The following is a 27173-nucleotide window of genomic DNA, read 5'->3' as shown; positions in this document are numbered from 1 at the left end:
GTCATTAAACACGTCTCACTGACCTCATTCAAAAGATTCAACCTATTGGGACTCGAAAGATTCCAATCATTGTTTTTACAGAAGTTCTGAAATAAAAGTGAAACTCATGAAATAGCAACAATTCAAAGAAATAAAAATCTTAAAAGTGTGTATCCGGAAAACCAAACACGAGGCTTGGCAAGCGAAGCGAGCAGTGGGCAAAGCCCCCTAATACTATTAAAAAAATATTGTTATGTGTGTCTGAAGTAAAGGCAATGGTTAAAGAGAAAGAATATTTATATAAGTGACACCTACTTTGAAATACAAAATTACTAATCTACTCTATATATATATATATATATATATATATATATATATATATATATATATAAAATCCTAAGCCTAAAAATGCAACGATTTTATGCAACGATTTTATGTGATTTTTTATGTCACTTTTTTGTCACACTTTAAATCGGGCTTATTTTAAAACCTAAATATATATGTTTGGTATCATTCTTTTCAGAATTTATCGAACTTTAATGTGATGCCGTTAGATTTTCAGATTCTTATTCCGTTTTGAAATTATAAACTAAAAGGTATCAAGAACTCATGTCTAATGATACGAGACTTTGTGCCAAGAGATTTAACCACACCCGGGGCGGGAAATAAAACACAAAGAGTTCAGCTGCTGTACACGCTTTTAAATGTTTGAAGCACCGCGCGAGATACAGAACACAATCCAGGAGCTGATCGAGCAAAGAGGAGGTAAAAAAAATAAACCTATTTGTTTTCCATTGTATCACCATTTAAGAGGGGGTTTTGGAGGAGCAACTTCATCTCCTTGGGGTGTGTTCAGACCCCCTCTTCACAAAGGGAGCAGCAGAGATGTGAAGTGGCTGGCAGGCCACTATATACCATCTATATACCATCACAGTACCAGAAACTTGATCCAAACACAACATATGCGTACCACCACCTTTTTGTTTACAAATAAGGCACTAATAATCACAGATGTGGTGATTTAAAACAAACCTATGTTGTATCAGTTTGCAGTAAGTGTTGTATTCATGTGTGTTAGTCACTGTTATCACTTGTTATAGGTTTGTGCACTGATAGCTTTGATAGCATTGATAGTTCTTTTTTATCCATTAAATGCACTTTGTGATGTGCCTGGGTCATATATGATAAAAAATATGTACAGTATGTATTTCAAAAGTTAAACAAATGTTATTGCTAATACTGTGCACTTTTTTAGATTTTTAATATGAGATGCACCTGGGTCAGATGTGAGCAAAATATTCATTTCTTTTATTTCAAAAGTGGAAAAACAGTATTGCTACCACCTCAGATTCTGATCGGTTAAAGTTTTTTTATTGATTTTTAATAAATTATTTGTAGTGCCTGTGCCAGATATGACAAAATTTAAAATGGAAATAATGAATAAACATTACTTGTTTTTCAATACGTTCTTTTGTGTTGGTTTAAAATTTGTTATTACCTGCTGCTTGATGGTCGCTGAAAATGTCTGCTCCACCTACATTTCTTGGTTTGAAAATCTGGCCCAACTGAATTTGTAATTGAATAGCCCTGCCATAAAGCACGGTCAAGAAAAAAAAATCACAAAACTAAAAGGAAAAGCGTAAAAAAAAATAGCTTTCACAATACTCTAATGCAGAATGAATGACATGGTGCACATTCACACAGTAATTTAAACACTGCACCACAGACTTTTTAAAATCAATCATTCAATCAGCAACTCTCAAAGGCAAAAGTCAGATTGGTTCAAGAGAAAGGAAAGCACAGAATTGATTAAATTCTTAGTATTTACAATTAGCAGACTTCTCCTTAGACCTTTATGGCATTTCTGGGTTGCAGGTCCCGTTGCATTTTTGACGCAGCAAGCATCCTTTGCAAACTGTTCATGAGACACAAACATCCTTCTGCATGCTAACAACAGACCCACCAAGGATAAAGAACCCCTATACTGTACTTTCTCCTTTCATCTATCTTTAATGAGTTTATGTAATGCAATATTTCTGTTTATTACACATTTTGATAAATTAAATATGATGTTTAAATCTCATCATATTGTTAACAGAATGTAGTTTGATGTCACCACACAATGCACAAGAAAACCAATAATTAAAATACAACTGACTGAAAAAATATCAGTACTAGTGTCATTTAAAGGCAGACGTTTGGCTTGAAATTTCCGAGCTTTTTCTCACTGACTAAGACTTAAAACAGTCAGTACAACCTCTCATGTACTTCCTTAAAGTTCTTTCAATGTGATGCTCCAGCGGAGACGACAATTTCACCAGAGATTAACCCTAACCCTAATTCATGTAGAAATGCCTTTGAAGATCACCAGATATCAACAGAAATGTTTCTGTGTAGCATCCAATTAAAGATTTCTGTGGGAGTTCCATTGAAGGTTTTTGTTTTGGACTCTGCAGAGAAAATTGTAGTCCAGAAAGAGTAAACAAAACATCTGTAGAACTGTATTATTGAAAAGTACAGATTTGAAGAAGGAAATAAAAATGTATTTAAAGGTGTTACATTTATCATTTAACAATATGAAGGTTATCATTCAGAAGTGAAGGAAATACACAACCATCAGGACATTGCAAAGGTCAACATATCACTTTAAAATTAATGACCTGTTAAAAAGAAAACCAACCTAAGAAGCTATCAAGAAACTAATGGAAAACCTAAAGGAACTGCAAGAATTTAAGCAGTAATTGTCAACGCCATGCTTATTAGAACCATTTTGAATTTTCACTACAGGTCTGAGCTGTGTGGTAAGGTGGAAAGGCAGAAGCATTTTGTCAAAGAAGAGAATATTCAAGGGTGTATGCATATTGCTAGAAAACCCATTCCTCCCATACAGTAAAACATCTTGTTGTCTCATGTGACCAAAGTGTAACCTTTTCACCATCATTCCAAAAATTTTGCCTGATGCAAAGTTGACTCGGCTCATCAGAGTTTTTGCAATTAATAAGTTTGGGATATGCTGCAAGAAAGGCTGTAGTGCTGCCAAATATTATGATAATAATCATAATAATAATAATACATTTGAGTGCCATTTAAAGACTACTGAAAATGGGGCAATGATTACCTTGCTGTACACTGACATGCTACAGTTGGATACTCATTTATGTGCCCCTACCTTCAAAGGCATATGAGTCTTATACTTGATGATAGTGAGATGGCCTGTCCTCTGAGGTGTCCTTAACACGCTATACTTTCTTGGATTCTACTCAGTACTGTCTTAGTTTCATGTGGGTCTCACCCCGGGTTTTGTTTTTGTGTCTATTGTACTTTGTTGTGTTTTTCTTTAAAACAGTATTATTTTTGTTTGGATTTTGCTAATTTGTTTTATTTATTAGTTATTAGTTTCATTTTACCATGCATTTCCTTAACTAATTCGCAATTGGTTAATTGCCTTTAATGGTGCTGGTGTGAAGCTCTTAATTAGACAACCGGCTCCATGTGCTATGGTTAGTCATCTCTGGAGTACCTGGAGTGCTATTAAGGATTACTCAGTCTGTGAACAGGCTTCTTATAGATAATATGGGTTTCATATATACAGTATGGTTAGGTCTCAGTTAGGCCTTTTGGGGGAGATATACACCTGCTGTGAGGATAGGAGGCTTGGTTAAATTTCTTTGCATTGTATCTTTGGATTATTTTTTATTCTGTTTTTAGAAATAGTAGATAGGAAATTATTTATTTATTATTATTTTGCTTAAACTTTGCTTATTCTGAATAATCAATTAATTTAAATAATAGTGTTTTTTGAGCCAGGGTCCTTTGACTGTTTCGATTCCTCTTTCAACCTATCATCATAACAAGTACAATCTGACAATGGGATATTTAATAAGAATAGTGTGATCTAATTTTTAACAAATATGCTAATGATATCCAGCTTACATACATACATCATAACTATCTCCCCTGGTTGGAAAGTTCTCTTTGTGGATCTCTACTTCAACTGAAGATTCCTGACTAAGTTCTCAGTTAACTGCCTGCTTCTAGCCTTAGAACCATTTCAAAAGTATTTTAAAATTTTGCCTGCAGTGAAATGTCTAAGTATTACGTGTGGAACATTACCTAGTACAAATATTTTACTTTATTATTGGTGGATTCTGGGGACCAGGATTTTATATAGAGCATCTTGATGCGAACGTGATTCAGTATCACGAGAACGAGATTTATGCTGCACATATGGATTGCATTATTTTTTCCTTGTGTAACACTGGCATTCTAAAATTGCTCATATTTAATTTTCACAAGACAAGATATCATGTTAAATATTGTGGAGTTATATTAGAATTAAAAGGAATGGAAAAGTACTGTAGATGATGTGTGAAAATATAACTTATGGTTCAGGTAACATTTCCTGATTTATTTTTGGTAAAGACTTAAGACAACATCCCTTCTTTTATGGTTTGGAAAAAGAGGAAGGAACCTTTACAACATGAGAAGAAGTGTTGAATATTTGTTATTATTTTTGTTCTTGAAGCAAAAAATGTCCAAATTAATCCTTGTATGTAATCAGTGTTAAGTTCTATAGGAATATACATGGAACAATCATTCTGATCTGCTGCTATTAAGGGAATGTCATTATGCAAACATAACACACAGTTATACATAATGTTGTTTTTGGAATATATGTACCACAAGTAAGAAAGATGCTTCTATGTTGCATGTCTGATCTCATGCAGGGCAATTCATTAAATACTGTTTAGTCATATCAGACAGCACAAACAATTATGTCAACAGAAACTTAGTCTGTGGAAACAGTTTATGCAGTCATTTGGCAAGAGAAAAAGTAGGCAGCTCAAGAGACCCATAACTGACAGAAAAATATGTAACAGGCAACAACAAAACTGCCCTGAGCATACACAAAATTCACAAACTAGGCTGGATGCTTCCCATCTAAAATGCAAGGGCGTTTGAAAGGCAGAAAACGGATCCAATTTGCAGGGGTGTATTGTTAATGCAGTGACCAATAAGTAATGTATGAGCAAGGGTGAGTCATTCCAGACATAAAGGAGAAACAAATATCATACAGGAAAGTCATCTATGTAATGAAATACCATACAGGAATGCAGTAAATTTGGAAGAACTCTAATGTAGAACAAGGACTATTTGCATCAAAAAGGTGTTGTACCGTGTTAGCCTGAAGAAGGGGCCTGAGTTACCTCAAAAGCTTGCTTACTGTAATCTTTTTAGTTAGCCAATAAAAGGTGTCATTTTGCTTCGCTTTCCTCTACATCAAAAAGGTACAAAGTCAGTAGCAGTTATAGATTTAAAGCAAGATGTGACAGAATTTGCAGAGGGGTTCTGATTAATTAGAAGTGACTGTCATTATGGTCTGCCTATTGAGACACATTTCCTTCTTAATGCGCACTAATTCTAAAAAAGAAGTGTAACGTAATGTTTTTGCTGGATGTGGCACAGCAGATTTTGTGAGAGTTTAATTTTTTTCTGTAAAATAATGGCATTAGAACATTAGCAGTCTAATCCATTTCATTTCTCTAAAATAACATCAAGTCAGGTTTTAAAAGGTCCCTAAATTTATACTCTCTACCATACTACTTTTTAAATGTATTCCATGTGTTTACACGATTTTGTGTGTGAAGAAAACCATTCTAATGCTTCTTTGACATTTACCTTTAACATGTTACCAACTGTGTTACCCTTGTTGAATTATTTTAAAATAACAGCCTGGGTCCACAAACTTCAAGTACGTTGTCTCTTAAATTTCCGTTTGCTTAATCTGAAAAGATTTAACTCCTTTGATGTTTTCTCACAGCTCATATCATGCAGTGCTGGAATCAACCTAGTTGCTTTTCTCTGGACATCTATTGCTGCTGTCTTTTTGTAGCCTGTAGACCAAAACTGTACACAGTACTTCAGATGAGAACTCCAGTGAGTTAAATAACATAATCATAACCTCATCTGACTGTGAAAAAATATTTATTGGGTTCTACTAGGGCAAATGCTGATAAAGCTATACGCTCAACAATTTTTCCAGAATGGAGGAGAAGAAACTGCTAGTTAGACACTGACTGGTTTATTGTACCAAAACAATATTTTCTAAAAGTTACAAGACCTGTTACCGTACACAGTGGCATTTGAGATTGCTGATCTGATCAAACACTTGGACTACTGCATTGTGGCTCTCCATAACCTTTCATCCTCCAAACTTCTGCACATTCTGTGCATTCATGCAGCTAACATACACTGCTGGACAAAATGACCAACCAATTGTAGCATTATTATTTATTTTGTGCTCTGGTTTTGTCTAGACATTTTAATAAAACTAATATTTTAGCCTTTGGAAATGCTGCTTCTTCCAGAACATGTTCTGCAGTTTAAATGAGATTGAACATTACAATATTTGATTCTGCAGTCTTCTCATTTGCTCATATTTGATGTCTGCTACAATGGACTCTAGTTGATCTCATCAGACTGATTGTAAAGAGAGTCTATAGAATGAAAGACACCACAGAATAAAACAAAATGTTTGATGTGATTTCTCTGACCAAAAATACAATACCTGATTTATATAAAAAACAAAATATTTATTAGAGTATACAGGACTGGTAGAAATATATTGCTCATCATCTAAATCTCTGCTGGAAGCAACAAGATAATAGCAAGAGTATTGAGAGCTCCACAGCTAAGTGCTGTGTTCATTATTGTTGACTTTTATCATGGGAGAGCCCGAGTCTGGATTTTAATGTTGAAAGATTCTTTAATGCAAGCCAATTATAAAATGATTATTTGTGTCCTAATTGATGTTTGTCGTTCTTGTAGTCATTTTTGTTGCTATTGTAGCTTTGAAGTGAAACATCAGTATGTAGTTTTCAAGGTGTGATTTCCAGTATTGAATATGTACCTGGTAAACACACACATGCTAATAGAAATTATCTGTGTAGTGAGTTATTTGTGGCCTGTCACACAGGATGTGCTACTGATGTTTTAGAAACAGTTTGATTTTATGAGTGTCTAAATACATGCTTTGAAATTCTATATTTTTAGCTTTGAGTGTTCATTGTTTACAGTAAGAAAATATCACAGTTTCAAGTCTCCTTCAGTCTTTCTTAAGAAATTAAAGTAACCTAATGATAAGACTTGTAGATTTGTAAATAGTCTGAAAACCACAGATGCTGCAGACACGTATAAGACACAAGCAGACTGTAAAGTACAAGTAAAACAAGCAGACTGAAGTTCCTGGGAATAAAACAAGAAGCCAATCTGTACTGCTGTGGAGTTGTGTGTTCAGAGCATTTTAGACATACAAGAAGACTCTAGTTCCCATATAGGTTACATTTGGGAAGAAAAACAATGAAGGAGAGATGTGATAATGGCATGATAAGGTACTTCTGAATTTAAAGTAAAGGAGGAGGACAACAATAAATGTAATGCTGGTCACAGAAAAGTAAAATAATTCACAGAGCAATAAATACTAGGACGTGAAGTGAATGTATACAGAAATTCCTTAACAATATGAGTCAATAAACAGCATGGGAGATTCAGTATTACTATAGTAAGGCTAGTACTATTAAAATGTAACATAAAAACACATGTAGACATGTTAGGGTGGCACAAGCTAGAAGGCAGGGCCCAGAAAAGCCATATGAAAGAAAGACAAACATGTACTGGGAAGGCTGACCTATGTTGTTATACCAGTACTGAACAATAAGGCAGGAACACTCAGAAAGAGCAGAGAGAATTGTGACCTAGGAGGAAATCATTAATGTTCTTCCCATGTGGTGACAGACAGGCAATCCAACATTTGACAAGGATGCCTCACCCTCTCATATTATAAGGGTCAAGGACAAACTGTTAGAAGTACCATAACCTCCTTTCTAATAGTGGGTGTTCTTAGAGTGAACATATACTGCTGTGCTGTCCCTCTGATAGGATAAGCCTCGGCAGAGCTGCCTGAGAGACATGGCACTTTAAAGGCATCTGTAGGCTCAGGAATGCAAGGACAATGGGGTTTGCTGGAGGAAGTTCTTGCCTGTTGATCCTGAATCAAATAGCAGGCCATTTGTGTCCTTGTAAATAATTCTGGGGCATGCAGCCTCATTCCTAGTACCTCGCTGTGTATAGAGACTAGAGGAGAGCAAGGCAAAGTGCTCATCTGGCAGAAAGAAGATAGGGGGCAAGATAAAGAGAGAGAGATAAACCATCAGATGCTGCAGAGGGGAATGTGTAGTACAGTATGCTGTAGTAGGAAAGTGGATGAGCCACCCTACTAGGTACACTGAGAATCAAGCACTCTTTAGGAAGCCCAGAGAGGCAACAGAAACATCTGTTTGCTTGATTACTTTCTACATTTACCTGGATTCTCTTGTGTATGCCTCCCTTTAACCAAATATAGTTCTTTGGCCATCATGGCACTATTCTCGGTTTCCAGGAATGGTAACTATAATCCAAATCCCAACACTAACATTAGCCCCTATCCCCAGTTTACTGTTGCTATTGTATTTTATAAAATTTCCCCTTTAATGATAATAGTTTGTTATACTGATTAAATTGATTTTTTTTATTATAATATAGTATAAAATATGTTTGCCAAAATATCCTATACAATATGCCTTGAAAGTAAAATTGTATTTTCTGATTATAATAAAATGTGTGAGAGCTGTCATTTATATCTTTAAAATGAAATTAGTAGATCTTACCGTATGCAGTCGGCAAGATTCAAAACTGAAATTTTCTTAAGAGATCCTATCGATTTCAGGCTAATGTCAGTTATTTTGGAGCAATTTACTGCACTGATGCTGCACAGGTTTGGGGAATTCTTGCTGAGTGTCTTCCAGCTCACATCAGTCATGCGATTATTGCCTGTAGAAAACCATAAAATAATAAGCACACTTACCACAAGTTCAAAATTGCATTGTAAGTATACCATAACTTTTGATTGTATATTATGCAATAAAAAAACAACTTGTGTTTGTATATTTGCTTGAAAACAATAAAACTATTATATGTAAGTTGCACAATAGAAATAAGATATACAGTACAAAATTAGAGTAAATGTGATTCTCAGATACTAACTTGGAAGTGAAGCTTTCACATACCTTCAATTCTAATCTTCTTCAGGTTCCAGGATTCTCCCATGGCTTTGAAAGCAGTATCTGAGAGATGTGGAGAGTCTTGAACTGATATTATCTTAACTTGTTGACACTTTGAGGTTAAAGCCTGGTGGGAAAAGTGACAAAAAACCTGCTCAAAATTTTCTGTAACATTACAATTTCCATAATGGAATGATGCAGAGATTATTGACCATTAATATATATTAGTATATTATAAAAATGTTAATAAGAGCTGTATTTAAAGATCCCAATTAGTAATGTATGCCCTTTTTAGTAAATAAAACACTCTAGGTTAGAACTCACAAACACAGAATAATGATGACAGTGTGACCTAAAAGCACTCGATAGACAAACATTTATAAAAAAAAAAAAAAATAGACAACAGGAGGTGAGAAGGAAATGTGCATAATGCAAAACCAATTTCTGAAAGTTGTTTCCTAAAAAATTAAGAGAAAATGAATTCATGTAATTGCCTACTGCTTTGTTAGTAATTTTGTTTCTTTTTTGGGAGGGGGGATGTGAATAATATCCAGAATACTTGATTTTGAAAGAATTCCTACTAAAAATAAGAGTAAAATAAGAGTTCCCAAAAATACAGTAGTATGCAGAGCTCAATGGTACATTTGCTAACTGTCATGCTGTCAAAATACAGACTGGGAGAGAAGTAAGGAAGAGAAAACATTCAGAAAGCACCAGAAAATAATTTAACAAAACACAGCCCATCAGATTGTATCAGCATTTTAGTCATCTATTGACTGCCACACTTTCCACACTAATTAGATAATTAGTTCCATACACTCAATTATTCTACTGTGTATCACAGTTGTTTTATTGTGCATTTTTTAGCAGCTGCCATTTATTTACATTTGCCATCCAAAATTTTAAAATGACGGCAGTGATAAGTTTTAACTGAAAACAATGCAAGTAGCACACTTTAAACATTGACATTGTTCACATGAAAAGTCAGTATAGTTGGACGGGAAAAGATGTTATGCTTGTGTACTTAATTATTATAAGTCTCAGTTTTCCTAGTAAGCACCATTACAAGTTAATTTGCAAAGAAAAAAACACCAAAATTATTTTAACAGCAAAAGCAAAAGGCAAAAGCCCTCACTGACTCATTGACTGACTCACTGACTGACTGACTGACTGACTGACTGACTGACTCATCACTAATTCTCCAACTTCCTGTGTAGGTAGAAGGCTGAAATTTGGCAGGCTCATGCCTTACAGGTTACTTACAAAAGTTAAGCAGGTTTCATTGACATCAATTCTATGCGTAACAGTCATAATTGAATCCTGCTTACATACATATATACATCAATAGCCTGCAGATCAGTCGCTGTATGAGGCAGCGTTGCGTCCCATGTAGTTGGCTGCCTGCCTATATTGCGTCCCCCATCCCCACGCCTCCCACATAATTGGCTGCCTGCCCATATAAGGCTGTCCATTGCTCCGGTCTCTTCATTCCCTTCTTTGCTTCGCCACGGTATTCACGTCTCCCTGCTGATACCTGCAGCCATTTTAATTAATCCAATTCTCTGTGTTACATATTGCACGGCCATATCAGGCTCAATCTTGATATCCAGAGGAACATTGTGTCTTATGTATTGAAAGACTGGGACAGGTTCAAGGTGTGGACTGATGACAGCACAGGAGATAATTATACTAACACAGGGGCACTATAAGAGTGAAATGCTTAAGCCCTTCACCTATGCTTCTGCATGTGAGTTGATGGCTGCCACTGAATTGTTCGGTTGTTGCTTTCAAGTGTACCGAAATGGCCAAATATTTTACACCTTTGGAGAACCGCCAATGCCTCTTAAATATCTTAGATTCACAGGTGACGATTTCAATAGTGGACACTTTGATGTTTATGAATGTTTCAACTCTCAAAAGCTGGATGCAAAGTTATAGATGAAGCCGGTTGTATGCTTTCAACGCTTGACAGATGCCGAATGTCTCTTCAATACAAGTCCTACAAATACTAACGTAATTGAAACAAACCCTAAAACTCAAACAGATTATGACAGCAGCAATCCAAGCTGTGAGAAAACAGTAAAAAGGAGGCGTGTCAGACGTTGTGGTACATTTTCTGATGCAGCTACCGAAAACAACTTCAACACTCAAGAGAAAAATCCACAAGTTAATAGACACGCTGTCGCTAAATATTCGCAGGCAAACCCACAAGTTCATAGAGACACTGTCGCTAAATACTCGCAGAAAAATCCACAAATTAATAGACATGCTGTCGCTAAATATTCACAGGCAAAGCCACAAGTTAATACTGGGAAATGCCTATTAAACATCTTAGATTCACGAGTAGCGATTTGGGTAGTGAACACTTCGATGAATGAAACCTGTTATCTTTACAACGGTTGACATACACGGAATGTAACTTGAACACAACACGTCCTCCAAATACGAACCTGATTGAAAGAAATAATGATAATTAAATCCTTGATGATATTAACATAACAGTGACAAAACAATTACATTGACAATCATGTTACGTTATTTTTAAAATGTTTCCTTTTCTTTTTCATAACTTCTTTAACACAATACTTCTCCGCTGCGAAGCGCTGGTATTTTGCTAGTACTTAATATAATCATAGAGTCACAGGGAGCCAGAGGGCAATACCAGCAGCATGAGGCATAAAGCAGAGGAGAACCTCAGCTACAGCAGTGGGCCATGACAGCGGACACTTTCACACGCATATAACTAGGCCTGTGTACGTCAGCTGCATCACTTTGGAGTGTGGAAGGACACTATAATATAAAGAGAAAAACTCACAGGAAAAACTGGGGATTTGCAAACTCCATATTGACACTGGTTAGTCGCATGTGTGGCTGCAGTATCATCCACTGTCCTCCTGTGCTGCCTGTTCTTTACTGAAATTTGTGCATATTATTTTAATCTAGTTTAATAAACATTGACTTCAACTTTGTGTATCACAATATACAGCAAAAGACAAGACAGTTCTGCATTAAGTTTCATTGCTTCCTAATGCTTAATCTGTGTTATTTTTAAACTTGCACTGTCACATAGTTGTGAAAAGTCTTTCTCTTGGCATTTCTTAAAGTGTGCAATGTTAGGGGTTGACAGTCCTGTCCAGTGGTGTACAGTATGGCTTCTATTGAATTTCTTATTTAGGTAGCCAACTATGACAATTTCACTGCAAATAAGTGCCACATGGAAAATAAGAAAAAAAATTCTTAAGAAATAAGAAAATATTCTTTGGCAAGACTGCCCCTGATAACCAAAAACATCTAGATATATCTCTCTATTATAAAAAAAAAAACCTTGCGATGAGACATGATCTTTGTAAGAGAGATCTTTTGAAGAGAGACAGAAAGACACTTTCATATCCGAGAGACGGACAAGTCATATGATACACACGCAGAGCAGGTTAGAAAATTCGCAAGTGTCAAAAAAATGAGAGTAAAGATTGCATTAGCGCAACCAAACAGGAAATATTACTCAGTGAAATAACGGAACAGCAAAACGAGATTGCATTGTGTTTGAGGATGTCTGGGAGACAAGAGAGTCAAGGCAGTGAGACAGAAGGACAGGTGCTGCATAGGCTTTTAAACGTTCAAAGGGCCGCATGAAATGCAGATCATGCGGCATGGCAGCAGCAGCAGCAAACAAGAAGCTGATCGAGGAAAAAGGAGGTAAAAAAAACAACTGTTATTTGTTTCACGTTGTATCACCGTTCAAGAGGGGTTTCGGAGGAGTGACTGTGTCTCCTTGGAGTGTGTTCAGCCCACCCCTTCATAAGGGTGCATAGCACTGGCAGATGGGGGGGGAGGGGTAGGCGAGCGAAGTGCAGATCATGCGGCCCAGCAGCTGATCAAGCAAAAAGGAGGTAAAAAAAACAACTGTTATTTGTTTCCCATTGTATTACCATTTAAGAGGAGTTTCGGAGGAGCGGCAGCATCTCTTTGGGGTGCATTCAGCTCCACTCTTCACAATGGCGCATAGTGCTGGCGGGGGGGGAAGGGGTTGGCAAGCGAAGCGAGCAGGGGGCAAAGCCCCCTAGTAGTAAGAAATAAAAATCCTGAAATGAGTGAATTCTATTGCATATTAACCAGCTTACAAAGGATTAATTTTTAAAACAAGAAAATACTGTAAATCCTAGTTACAACTGATAAAAACATGCTTTTTTCTAATAGAACAGTCATAGTGTGTGGATATAAACACAGGGAACTTCAGTTTCTGTATTACATCTGAAGAAGGGCCCTAAGTTGCCTCGAAAGCTTGCATATTGTAATCTTTTTAGTTAGCCAATAAAAGGTTCATTTTGCTTGGCTTTTCTCTAATAGAACAGAGAATGCTTGTTTTGTCTAAATATTTTTAACATAAGACTTGATATCTAATTCCGATAAATTGAGACTAGAGTTAGGCAAGTTGGTTTTTGCATGCACAATTCTAGATGAGATATTTAATTTCATGAGGAAAAATCTCAGATTTATTCCCTCAAAAGAAGAAATTTATACTTGTCAAGATGTCACTTTTTTCAGTGTTGAATTAGTGTACAGTAGTATTTTGGTGAAATTAGGTTTAAAGGACTGGCAACCTATATTGTGTTAAATAGTCTGTTCTGATATGCTAATGTTCATACTCTTAGTCAAATCCTGACCAAAAGCATTTACACTTGAATATTTTTTTTAAGTAAAATGATTAAAAAAATAGGTTATTTTCTTTTTTTAAATATTAATTTCTTTCTTTTTTCTAATATTTCATCCATCATTGTCTTTCTTTTTTTCTACACTAAATCTGACAGAAATTTTTCTTCCCTCAGTTACAGTATAGTTCAAAACTAATGAGAAATTGTAACAGAAAATAAAAGCTTTATATATAGAAAATGGTTCAGAGTGTAGCACCTGAATACTGCTGAACACGGAATAGGCATTTGATAGTTGCTAGGGGCTTGTCCCCTAAAGTCGTAACCTGTGACATCAACACACATAATGCTTTAGTAGTCAGTTCATCAAATGTAGTAGATAATGCCTAAAAACTCCACCTCTTGTGTTTGATTTTAGACCTGTTTTTTGTTTGTGACTTTTTCTGCCAAACTGTTATCAAAATTCTCCATTGCCTGCATCATGTCAAGTATAACAAATTCCAGTCTGTATCACAAAGAAGTCTTATCACAAACTCAGGAATACTTCAAAAATGGAACAAGCATGGAGAGACTATGCAAGTTACCTCAGTCTGGATTATGACCTGTGCCAAAAGTGATGTAAGACAGTAATGATTTCCATCACTCTGAAATAATGATGAATATTATTAAGGAGAACTGAGGAAGCACTATGCATTTATCAATGTGCTCTTGAAGCACTATGCATTTATCAATGTGCTCTTAAGAGGGGGTGAATCTGAAACTTTAATCACTTGACAGCTGTAAAATCATTCAATCATACTGCAAATGCAGGTCAGGATCTAGAAAATCTGCTCAGATAATCATTGTACTTATGGAAGGAAATGCAGCTGTGTCAAGGAAAAGGTGAATTATTCCTCTTAGATTAAAAACCGATGAAGACACAGACAACAAAAGAAACTGAGCATGTTCCTTTTGTACTGAAACACATTCTTTTATAAACAAAGACTTTCTGCAAAAGTAATCAGTTATGTTTCAGCCTATACGGTAAATACTTCAGTTCTTCAAGAATTAGAAACTTTTTCCACACTTCCAAGATGCTTTGTGTCATTTACTCCCACAGGCAGACTGCTTTAAGATGAGATATTCATGTCAGTTCGCATGCTGCTTTTCTAGTTATCTGCTGAGAAGAATGATAAAATACTAAAGCGAAATCAATGATTTTTACAGAAACGCAAAGTTAGATGTACAAATTGTAGCATACTTAAGACTTACTTATTGAGCCATTTAATATGTGAAAACAGCATTTCTGTGTCATGGATTGTATGTTATTCCTAAACTGTGGTAAATATAATTCACAAAAAATGTCTAATAGTCTAACATGAAACACATTTGATAGTTTTTGGCAAAGAAGCATTGCCATTTTAATGGACTTCTATAACTGTTTTGATATTCTTTAGCAGCCTTACTCTTATAGAGAACAATGTTGAACCACAGCCATGAACATGAATCTAAGTCAGCATGTTTACCCACTCAAAAAAGCTTTGATTTGCAATATGGTCATCATTAAAACAATCCTGTAAAGCTGATCGGCAAAACACCTCTATGTGCCCTTATTAAAATTTAATAATGCAGCCCCCAACTTGCACCTATTGCCAGTGTCTGAAGCCACTACTCTACAACAAATATAACATAAGCAGGTAAGAGAAATGGATACAGTGAAATGATTATTAGGATTAGCAACAATTGAATTAAATTTTCCAGTCAGGTAGAAGCAGGCTAGTTGTACTAAGTGCTCATCTGAAATGGATTAATCGCCCAGATGAAATTAGCACTCTGCGTTGACCTTTTAGGTAGCAATGATGATCTAATCCAAAAATAACTCTGTTGCACTCAGGTCAGGTCAGGTTGGGGAGCATGCACCGGTACAGCGCGTTGCTGCACCCACCAGAAGACGAAACAGCTCTGGATCCAGGCTGGCAATCTCTCAGGCAGATACGCAGTCCAGTCCCAGCCTCCAGAAATGACCCTCTATCTGCTGCAGCCAGGTGTTACATGAGCGTCCCCTTGGCCTGCTCCAGCCACTCGGGTTCTCAACAACAAGGATCCTGCGAGCCGGATCACCCTCAGGGAATCGCACCACATCACAGGGAGATGGCAAAATCTGAAAATTGCTGGCATCAAAATTCTGAATGCACTTAATTTAAATTGTAAATGGTGATGGTAAATTTTATTAACAATCTACATCAAGACTTCCTGGAAAAGATGTTGTGCCATTAAGAATGAAACAACCATAAAATAAATGGGAGAAAAATACTAAAGTTGAGGTCAAGAAACTGGAAGATCAAAAAGGGAATCTATTGATAAAACCAAAACGTGAAGCAATACTCAAAGTCGAAAAAACAAAAAATGGGTAAGAATGTTCTTAAGCTTTAACAAACAAGGATCATGAGTGAATTTGCTATTTCTTTGAGGAATTCACAAAATGGGATGAGTAACTGAGCCCATATCGCATGACCCCTAAGATCACTTGATTTTTGACTTTTGATGTTGCTGTTAGTAATAACCCTCCAGGATCGGAGTTTGACAACTGAGTTATAATATTCTAGGCTGAAAAGAATATTCTTGTCAGATCATTTGGACCTGCACTCTTGAGTTGCAAATGTACACAGTGGATTATTAAGAAATGGGATAGAATTTGAATAGTTTCCCTTCCTTAAGTTCTAGAACACTAAAGAATGGCTGTCTGCATGATCCAACTGAAAATCTTTACATGCCTTAAACACTAAACGAAAAGCCATTCAAATTTCATCTCTTATGTGATGTATTTAAAAAAAAAATCAATGGTATTTTATCTGAACAAAGTTACTTATTCAAAAACATGTGTTTCCATGTACACTACCTGCAGAGTTAATCCTTGCATATGGATGATACAGAATTCATGAAAATTAAAATCAATATATCATTTATATGCAATTGCATCAAAATAATATATTAGGTAGTTTACTTAATCTTTAGATTTCTTGGAAAAAAACAAAAAAAAATTTATATTATTTTCACAAAATACTTACCATTATACAACTATCAGTGAGAGTAGGCACACTGTTCATTTCTAGTTGCTGAAGCAAACTGCAGGCCTCTGCTATATATCTGAATCCATCCACAGAAATCTAAATGGAAATATGTGAATTCATTAATAAACAATGCTGAGTGCTTTCTGCTTTCATACTAAGTACTCGTTATACAGACAGTTTCATTCACACACGTATGTTAATATATATGGGCTTCTTATTTAAATTGTGAAGGAATGGATCCCCTCAATGGGGCAAAATGTCATAGAACTCAGATTAGACCACCAAAATCTTTCTCCATCCCTTATAATTTTAGAATGTAACCCTGTAGCTTGAAAGCAGAAATGTAAAGCATGAAAACATTCCTGATTTTTCCTGGTATGGATGAAAATCACAGATGACTCATCTCACTGAGTATTTCACACACCACACTCTAGGTCTGAAACAGATGAGGAACACTCCTCAGCTAGCACTGCTTTCCAGTTATGAGTCACAAACTGATTTTTATTTGTTTGTTGGTCAAGCTCATTTTGAACCAGGTGGCTGTCCAGTAATCATTTACTCCCTTCCTTTTCATGTTCTTTCTCTGACCAGGATTATACACTCTTAATTTGTAGCCTAACCAATATGTTTCTTTTATACAATTTGGGCTTTGGTACTCCTTTAAATGTACATGAATGCATTCCTAAAGTATTAGGGGCAGAATGTTAGTTTGCCAGAAGTTCCTTGTTAATATTTACTCACTTAATAACAGTCAACCAGGGGCTGAGGAGGACAGTAGCAAAGTAGGATATCAAGTAAAGATGTGGGGCTGAGGTAGGGAAGTAATGTGTGGCACCGCAAGCCCTGTTGAAATAAGGGTTATGTGGTGTTATGTCTAACACCACTGGATCTTCTATTATCACATTCAATAAGGGGCATCTTTCCATTATTTTGTTGAGTGTCTATGGCCTGAATACAGCAATTAGCTCTTTAAATGGCCTTAATTTGATGCAACAATGGAATGCTGAAAGCACCATTTTGCAAGAAATCCAACTTAAACCTATTCAAAGCATAACTGTATTTTTCTTTTCAGTTAGCAGTGTAATTACCAGCAAATCATCCTGTATTCTTCTGTTAATAAACCAAAAGCTACAAATTAGGATTCATGCCTCACTGACAGGAGGAGAGGGCATATATATGGTTCTGACTGCTATTCTTTTAGACAAAACTGGAGAAAAGAAGATTACTCTGTATTCTGTTTCAGTATCCAGCATCACGTCAGAATTTGTTTTTCCTTAATTGAACGCATGCATGATTTCACAGGTCATTCCATCCTGCTTGTGCATAGACACCAATGTAGTTCTAAATCTTTTACTAGATTGACATCTTCCCTATCCACCCTAGCATTTTGCACATTTGTTGAAAATCTAAATTTATGTGACAGTTTTGTATCTCTAAATTCTTATTTTAAAATACTTGTAATTTTTCTCTAGCAATAATACTGTCATGTGAAAATTATTTATTCTTATCTTGCTTGATGATCCCCAACATACTTGATCTACTGGCTTCTCTCCACTGTTGCAACTAGAAAAAAAAATAGTTCTTCAGTAAATGAAAACAATTTCTGCTTTTTGGCACAGGCACAGTTTCTGACAATATTGTACTATGTAAAGCAATAAGATGTTTTATCAGTAAAAAATGTTCTGTCTCAAAGCTTGTGTGTGAGAAAGTTTAAAAAAAAAACAGAAAGTGCTGACCGAGTTATAGACTTGGCTTTTGGTAGTAGAACTCAGTTTTATCTGCAGCAAAAGGTTCATTTTCAAACAAACACATTTCTGTTCATTTAGTGGGACCCCATGTGGGTTTCACACATATATCTCTCCATTATATAAAAAAAATCTTGGGTCGAGACGTGATTTTTCTCTGAGACACTTTAACGTCCCGCGAAACAAGGAGGATCGCTGCTGCACAGGCTTTTAAATATTCGAAGTACAGCGTGACCTGCAGATCACAGAGCACAGCACAAGCAGCAGCAAGCCAGCTGATCGAGCATAGAGGAGGTGAAAAAATATATATTTGTTTCCCATTGTATCATTGTTTAAGAGGGGGTTTCGGAGGAGCGACCGCACCTCCTTAGCATACGTTCAGGCCCCCTCTTCACAATGTGAGAGGCAGAGACAAAAAGTGGCTGGCGTGTAGCATGCCCTTTGGGCGATTGAAGCAAGCAGGAAGCAAAGCCTCCTAGTGTATATATATATATATATATATACTAGCAAAATACCCGCGCTTCGCAGCGGAGAAGTAGTGTGTTAAAGAAATGAAAAGAAAAGGAAACATTTTGAAAATAACGTAACATGATTGTCAATGTAATTGTTTTGTCACTGTTATGAGTGTAAGCTGTGATATATATATATATAGCAAAATACCCGCTTCACAGCGATGTCATGTGTTAAAGAAGTTATGAAAAAGAAAAGGAAACATTTTAAAAATAATGTAACATGATTGTCAAAGTAATTGTTTTGTGTATTTGGCGGCAGCGTCACGAAGTTATTTTCGGTAGCTGCATCAGAAAATGTACCACGACGTCTGACACGCCTCCTTTTTACTGTTTTCTCACAGCTTGGATTGCTGCTGTCATATATATACACACACACACACATATATATACACATACATACATACATACATATATATATAGACATATATATAGATATATATATATATACATATCTTCATATCTACATATCTATATACATATCTACATATACACATATATATATATACATACATACCTATCTACATCATATATTCACACACATACATACATACACACACACAAATTATATATATGTGTGTATGTATGTGTGTGTGTGTATATATTGTGGCAGTAGGGGGCAGTAGTGCACCCTCGAACCCTCAGGTACGACTCCTGACACCAGGTAACAGTCCAAGACCTTTTATTTTTCTCACAGTGCAGCAAGCACCTTCCACACTACAAACAAACACACTCTAAACAAACCACTACTATTAAACTCGCTATAACCTCTCCTCCTCGCCCAGACACTTTGCTCCTCTCCCACCCAGCACAGCTCAGTGTCTGGACTGAGGCAGCGTCGTTTTATAGCCCCTGACCCGGAGGTGTTCCTGTCCCAGGAGTCCACAGTTCCCTACTCCTTCCGGGTCAGGGCAATAAGTCCATTACTTCAACCCGGGAGCACGCCATATCTTCCTGTCACGTGACCGTGACGTACTCCCGGGTCATAAGGCACAACAGAGCCGATAAGTCCCCCCACAGCGACTCCTGGTGGCGCCCAAGGTATCCAGCAGGGCTGTGAATAAACACCACAGAGTCCATAAGGCCCTGCTGGACCTCGGAGCACAATCCCGCTGTCTGGAGAGCTCCTCCTGTCGGCCTGGGGGTGCGGACCGGCCTCGGAAGCCGGCAGTCTTCCACAGTTCCCCCCCCTTAGTGACGACTTCTGGGGCGGAGCGTCCGGCCCCGAAAGGGACGTCCTCCTCCAGGAGGACGCGTCATCCGGGCCTTGAATGCGTTGTCCCTGTCCTCGAGCGAACCTTGGGGGGACGGTGTACCTCCGGTCTCCCCGGGGACAATGGCGCCTCTCGTGGCCCGGTTGCCGGCAACTATAGCACCGACGAAGCCCTCCTGGTTGCTTCCCTCTGCGGGACCAAAAACACCTCGGGAACTCCGTCAGCGTCGACTCCGCCCCTTCACCTGCCAGGGAGGGCATTACGGCCGCTTGGCTGCCCTCAAGCCTTCTTTCTATCCTGTTGGGAGACCCACCATTCCTTTTGGGGATCTCCCGCTTAATGTGGGGCTTGCGCTCAGCCTGAGGCCCTCCATGGGAAGAGGAGAGCCTCTGTGCTGTCTGCACACCCGCTACCTTCCGTTTACTGGGAGTCGGCGTCATTTGCACCGTCCGCACCGATGCACAGCACTATTCAGCTGCACCGGCACGAGCGGCGCATCCCCGGCACTCCTACCACCGGCGCTACCCCGCACTTAAGACCGGTCGGGTCCTGGTGAGCCGTACTGCGCCGGAAAGCCACGCCACGCGCATGCCCCGGCTGTTTGCTCCAGTCCCGACCATTCAGTCATCGTGCCCCAGTCTCTTGTCGGGTACACAGTGCTTTGACACGCTACTCATTCTCTGCGGTGCCCGATCGCACTGTGTCCCCTTATTCTCTACGACACGGAGGGACTCACCTGTACTCCCGCATCGACCATCTCCGAGCTTCCAGCAGCCGCTGCACAAAATCCTTCAGCGCCTTCACAGGTGCTGCTGCCGTCGCTCCTAGTTCCTCCACACGTTCCTTCAGCTCTTCGACACCCTGCAAGAAACGGTGCAGGGGCTCGAGGTATTTCGAGACCCTGTAAGTCTAAACAGTTAGTTATTACGGCCGGCTGCATTTTCGCTTCCGCGTTGAGCTTACCTTCCGGCCGGGAACCAATGAGCACGTCGCCTCCCGGCACGTGTTCCGCTGGGTCGCGCACAGGCTCCTGGGAGTTGGAGTCTTCAGAGGGACGGCTGGCTACTAGAAGCCGGCTGCGATCTGCCTTCTCCTTTACGCGGCAGACTCGTCAGCCACAACCCGTCCCTCTTTGTCGGCGGCTTTCTCTTTCGGCGCGCCCGCCTTCCCCTCCCGCCGAGGAGGCTCGGACCCGTTAGGGGCGACCGGCCTCGTCGGCGGACTCGGGTTTCCTCCACCGTCCGACATCCACCGCGGGTGACCAGTCTGTTGTCGCCGACTGCGGCTGTCTCTAGCCGTCTTACGCCACGGCTTGTCTTTTGGGAGCCGCGCCATTTTGCCGGGCACGAGGTAGTCGTCCAAGGCGCCGCTGCAATCCTCCCGGCGGACGTCTGTAAAACAGGATAAAAAAGACGGGACGTCGGGCGGTTTACCTGCAGCCGCCTCCGCAATGGAATGCGGCACCCCCGGACCGTCTAGGGAGTATGATGCTCTCGGCAGTTGTCCGTGTCCCGGGTCTTCGCGGCCGGGCTTGTTTGGCCCGTATCAGCGCTCTGTCTTCCTCGCTCCCGGTCAGGAGTGTCCAGGACATCGCGGCGTCCGTCATGCCCTGCAGGCGGCTGGGACTGACCTTCTTTTTTCCCGTTTTCTTTCCCATGGCCCTATAGAGCGGGATAGCACGCAGTGTTGCCGCTTCCTTGGCAGCGGATGGTGGTGTGCACCTCCGTGTAAAGATGGGGAATCCCCCGAGGGTTGTCTGCCCACACAAAATTTGTTTGTTATGCAGGTCCTCTGCCAACAGACGGCCAGAGAATCCTGCCGACTACGCCAGTGTGGCAGTAGGGGGCAGTAGTGCACCCTCGAACCCTCAGGTACGACTCCTGACACCAGGTAACAGTCCAAGACCTTTTATTTTTCTCACAGTGCAGCAAGCACCTTCCACACTACAAACAAACACACTCTAAACAAACCACTACTATTAAACTCGCTATAACCTCTCCTCCTCGCCCAGACACTTTGCTCCTCTCCCACCCAGCACAGCTCAGTGTCTGGACTGAGGCAGCGTCGTTTTATAGCCCCTGACCCGGAGGTGTTCCTGTCCCAGGAGTCCACAGTTCCCTACTCCTTCCGGGTCAGGGCAATAAGTCCATTACTTCAACCCGGGAGCACGCCATATCTTCCTGTCACGTGACCATGACGTACTCCCGGGTCATAAGGCACAACAGAGCCGATAAGTCCCCCACAGCGACTCCTGGTGGCGCCAAGGTATCCAGCAGGGCTGTGAATAAACACCACAGAGTCCATAAGGCCCTGCTGGACCTCGGAGCACAATCCCGCTGTCTGGAGAGCTCCTCCTGTCGGCCTGGGGGTGCGGACCGGCCTCGGAAGCCGGCAGTCTTCCACAATATATACACATACATATACTTGTGTGTATGTTTGTATGTGTCTATATGTGTGTGTATAGGTTTGGTCACTGAGTGCAAGGGAAAAATAATAAATTATAGTCTATAAGTTATTAAACAGTAAAACATTAACGTTTTAAGAAGTACAGGTACATTGAAATTACATTTTCTATGTGAACGTTCAAATTTGTGCCTCGCCTCGATTGTGAATCGCCTTAATATTATTTTGCCGTGGTGTAGAAAAGGGGTCCCGTGTTTGCACTTGTCTGGGCTATAGCGCAGGGGGAGGATGAAAAAAATTAAAAGTGCTCACTTTGACTTAAGGCAGAAGCGCAGTCAGCGTCTCAAAGGCGGCACAGCTATCTTGGCGCGTCGGCTGCTCGACTTTTGCTTTGCAGGAGACCCCAGTTTGCAGACACGTTCATGATATCAAAAGTCTCAGCGCTCTTTGGAGGTCATTCATATATTATATATATAGCAAAATACCCGCCTGGCAGCGAGAAATAGTGTGTTAAAGAAGTAATGAAAAGAAAAGGAAACATTTTAATAATAACGTAACATGATTGACATTGTCATGAGTGTTGCTGTCATATATATGCCTGCCTAAATAAGTCACCCTCGCTTTGCTCTTACTTTATTTACCGTTCATTTAATCACGGCTAATGGCGGAAAAATTATAAAATGGAAGGAGGATGGCTTTACCAAAACAATTATTGATGGCGAATCGATTATTCATAAAGCTTGAATTGGTGATCTGTTTTTCTGTGTTAACCTCATATTTTTTCATACTTCTTCTCAAACTAAGGTGGTGCGAGGGTAAAGAATTGGGATGCGCTGATCAATGTAATCCGTGTACCAGGAAATCATGCATTGACAAAAGCTCCCCTTTGCTTGTAATGCAAAGTGTGATTAAATGCATTATTTTTTAATGCGTTATGGAGCACATGCATCGAAGCTTCTCGGCTGTGCTTGTGCTAAGAAAAGGAAAGATTTTAAAAATAACGTAACACGATTGTCAATGTGACCTTTTGTAAGTAGTGCCTGGAGGATTTAGTGTGTAGAAACTCTATAGAGACAGCGTGTGTATTAACTTGTGGATTTTTCTGTGAGTATTTGGTGGCAGTCTGAGGAATTTGCTTCGGAAGACAGCGTTAGCGCGGAGCTCAGCTCAGAGCAAAATGAGGTGGGAGGGGAGATGATGACGTGACTCCCCACCCGCCTTAACTGTCAATCCCCACAAACACAGTCTCGGAATTTGCATAAGCACACCCCTTCACCTACAATTTTAACTTAGTTACAAAGTGATCAAAACTCTCGTTTATATCCTGCGTCCTCTCATTAAACTTGTATCCCGCATTACCTGTGTGTATGTGAAACGCCAGCGGTAGCCTGTCTATGAACTTAATTTAAAGTTTAGGTTTACACCTTGCTTTCTTTCCGAGCTGGCAACACTCATGAATATATGGTAGTATATGTCACTCGCCGCTTCTTATTGTTTAGCTGCCTTCTCAATTATATAATGCATGTTTTCTTGAGCGCTTTTTTGAGGTCTTCCTGGTTTTCTATGTACTGCGTGATTACGTGGGAGGCGTGATGATGTCAAACGAAACTCCGCCCACGGCGTTGAAGCTCATCTCCATTACAGTAAATGGAGAAAACTGCTTCCAGTTATGACCATTACGCGTAGAATTTCGATATAAAACCGGCCCAACTTTTGTAAGGAAGCTGTAAGGAATGAACCTGCCAAATTTCAGCCTTCCACCCACACGGGAAGTTGGAGAATTAGTGATGAGTCAGTGAGTCAGTGAGTGAGTGAGTGAGTGAGGGCTTTGCCTTTTATTAGTATATATATATATATATATATATATATATATATATATATATATATATATATATATATATATATCTGCCTGTATGTCTGTCAGCTGTTCATGAAAGACCTACTTAACACATTTGGATCAGGTTTTTTTCTATAATTTGCTTGAACATTCCGGTTGATTTTGTGATATCTTCCATCGCACCAGCCTCCACTCGAGTCGCTCTACCTCTTGCCATGTGTTGGAGTGCACCTTGCCTCTGCTTAGCTAGTGATACCTGTTTGTTCACAGACATTATCATCTACAGATTGTTAAGGAGTAACGTTTGATGTTTTTGAGAGAGAGAGAGATCAGAGCTACGTGTGTTTTAGAGGGTAGCTGCTGATTGTCAAAGATATCACGGCCATGTGCTTTTCTCCCCACGCAGGAGAAGCTCTCCCGTCAGAGATGAACATGATCAGATACAGTGGCAGCATTTGACGTTGGAGTGTACCTATTTTCTGCTTGACCAGAATTACATTTTTTTTTATTGATTTTTAAAGTTTGTCCTGTTTCACTATGTGGGTGGAGCCACAAGGACAGCTTGTTATGAATAGGTAGGAGGGAAACATTTACTTCCATGTCTGAAATTGGGAGGATAATGTGCAACATAAAATACAGTATAACTTGAAACACACTCTCTGGAAATTCTCTTGTCTCCTGATGGACATCTATGATTGCTTTCACTCCTAACTTGATTGCTTTCTCTAATGCCAATTAACCATCATCCTTGCCAGTTCTTCTAAAGAGAGGGTCAGCGTCAGCATCTTCAGAACTTACTGGGCCATCTGCCTCTAGCATTCTAGGGAAACATTGAAAGTCTCCACCCAGTCTGCCACTTGGAACCCTATACCAACACTACAATAATTTTACACAGTTTGGACTTATTCTTCAGTACCTCTAGTCTTCTTTGCCCTCTCATTTGCTTTATCTTACATTCCTTTCTCTCTCTCTCTCTCTATCTCCCAGTAAAAAGCCTGTCTCAGAATACAGTCCCTTATCATGTTCAAAATCTGGACTTATGATCTCTTTTCTGGATGCATACATTTATTTTGGGAAATAAAGATGATATATACTAATTTATATATGGACAACAGTCACACCTGAATCCTTGAAAGCTCCATGCGGTAGGGCTCTTATCAGATCCTCTATGTCATCTTAACCCTCTAGGAAAGTCTGGAACATAAATCCATATGTTTTACAACTATCCTTTTCGTTTTCACCTTTTTCCTTACTTTTAGTCAATTCCTGTCATATGCATTTGCACAAATTTTTATACTTATTGAAAATTTCTATTTTTCCATTACAAATTATGAACTTTAGGCAAATAGCGAACTTTGAAAATAGCAACCCCAAACTACAAAAAAATCCAGCTGGTACAGAAACCAAAACTGCAGGATTCTCATCAAAGAACTATAGGAAATGACCAAAGTAAAGTAAGAGTATATGTAGCAGAAGAGCCAAATCTTGTGCTACTGTATGTAGCAGAGACTAAAATACCTTGACCAGAAGATACAAGTCTTCACTAATACCTCCCTACAACAGATCCAACACATTAAGTAGCCAGAGCAGATTTCCAGCCAGGAGCTCTGGCAGAGAATCCAACAGCACTCCATCAACAATACCATCCAGGTGAGGAAAGTGGATCAAGCACATCTTACACAGGGAACAGATACAAATTCCATGCTATGCCTTAGAATGGAACCCCTAGGAAAAAAGGAAAAGAAGAATACCAGCCCTAACATAGAAAAGAAACTTACAGTCAGAACTCAAGACCATCTGTCTATCCTAGGAAGAGGCAAAGCAGAGGGCCCAAGATAGAGAGAGATGTAAATTTACAGTGAAGGCCCTATGCTCTGACTGTAGAGAAGAGGAATAACTAATGAACTAACATTATGAACTAAAACTTTACTTTCTTGGTACAGCTGAGGCTAAACTTCCCTTTACATCCATGATATCAGAACAATCTGCATCATAATAACACAACATGCAGCACTAAAAACTGATTGTAAAATAATTGTTTATTGTCAATGATATGTATATTTTGTACTGTCTATCTGACTCTATAGCTTATATTTGTGTCTCCTTTTTCTCTTGAAAGTTATAATATTGTCTCCTTTACCCTTTTTCTCTGTCTGCTTCCATCTTTCTTTCAACTGAATGCCTGCTCTGCTAGTCTGCAAGACCAGCGTGGGATAGCCAGTAATGTTTTTTTTAGCTATTGTAATCCTAGGCTTTGAGGATTGGGGGTTGGTAAGGTTATGGGAAATTTTCTTTGTATATCTCGCAGTTATGGTTTTAGTGGTATGGTTGCATGTTTGTAAACATTAATCTTTTTTTATGGTGTATATATTTATGTATATTTTTCTTGCTAATACAAAAAGGTATAAAATGAAAGCCTTCATATTCTGTATTTTTAAACTAAGGATGATTGGGATCTCTGCCAGCTAATGCTGTTAATGACTTGTGTGTGGAAAACTGAGATGCTGGGGATCTGAGAGCACTACATACATGAAGCACAAATCTTAACTGAAAACCCATTCTGAAGGGCAGAATTTAATAAATAATTTAACTGTTGTGTTAAAAATGTAACAATTTTACATATTTTATTATATTTTAAATATTAGGGAAGGAGGAGCAAGCATTCAAGGCACTGCTGATATTTGTCTAG

General features: G+C 38.9%; 1 protein-coding gene across 1 annotated transcript in view; it reads right to left on the bottom strand.

The window, feature by feature from the left end:
• fbxl13 (F-box and leucine-rich repeat protein 13) overlaps positions 1-27173 on the bottom strand; it is a 256189-nt gene that overhangs the window by 64821 nt on the left and 164195 nt on the right. Inside the window, exons 13-15 of the mRNA XM_039761026.1 lie at positions 16774-16872; positions 9084-9204; positions 8685-8847 (exon numbers count right to left, since the gene is read on the bottom strand). Coding sequence (XP_039616960.1) covers positions 8685-8847; positions 9084-9204; positions 16774-16872 — 383 coding nt within the window. The remainder of the gene's footprint in view (positions 1-8684; positions 8848-9083; positions 9205-16773; positions 16873-27173) is intronic.

Source organism: Polypterus senegalus, chromosome 8 (assembly GCF_016835505.1).
Source record: "Polypterus senegalus isolate Bchr_013 chromosome 8, ASM1683550v1, whole genome shotgun sequence".
Taxonomy (NCBI): Eukaryota; Metazoa; Chordata; class Cladistia; order Polypteriformes; family Polypteridae; genus Polypterus; species Polypterus senegalus.
This window is presented reverse-complemented; position numbering and strand designations above follow the sequence as displayed.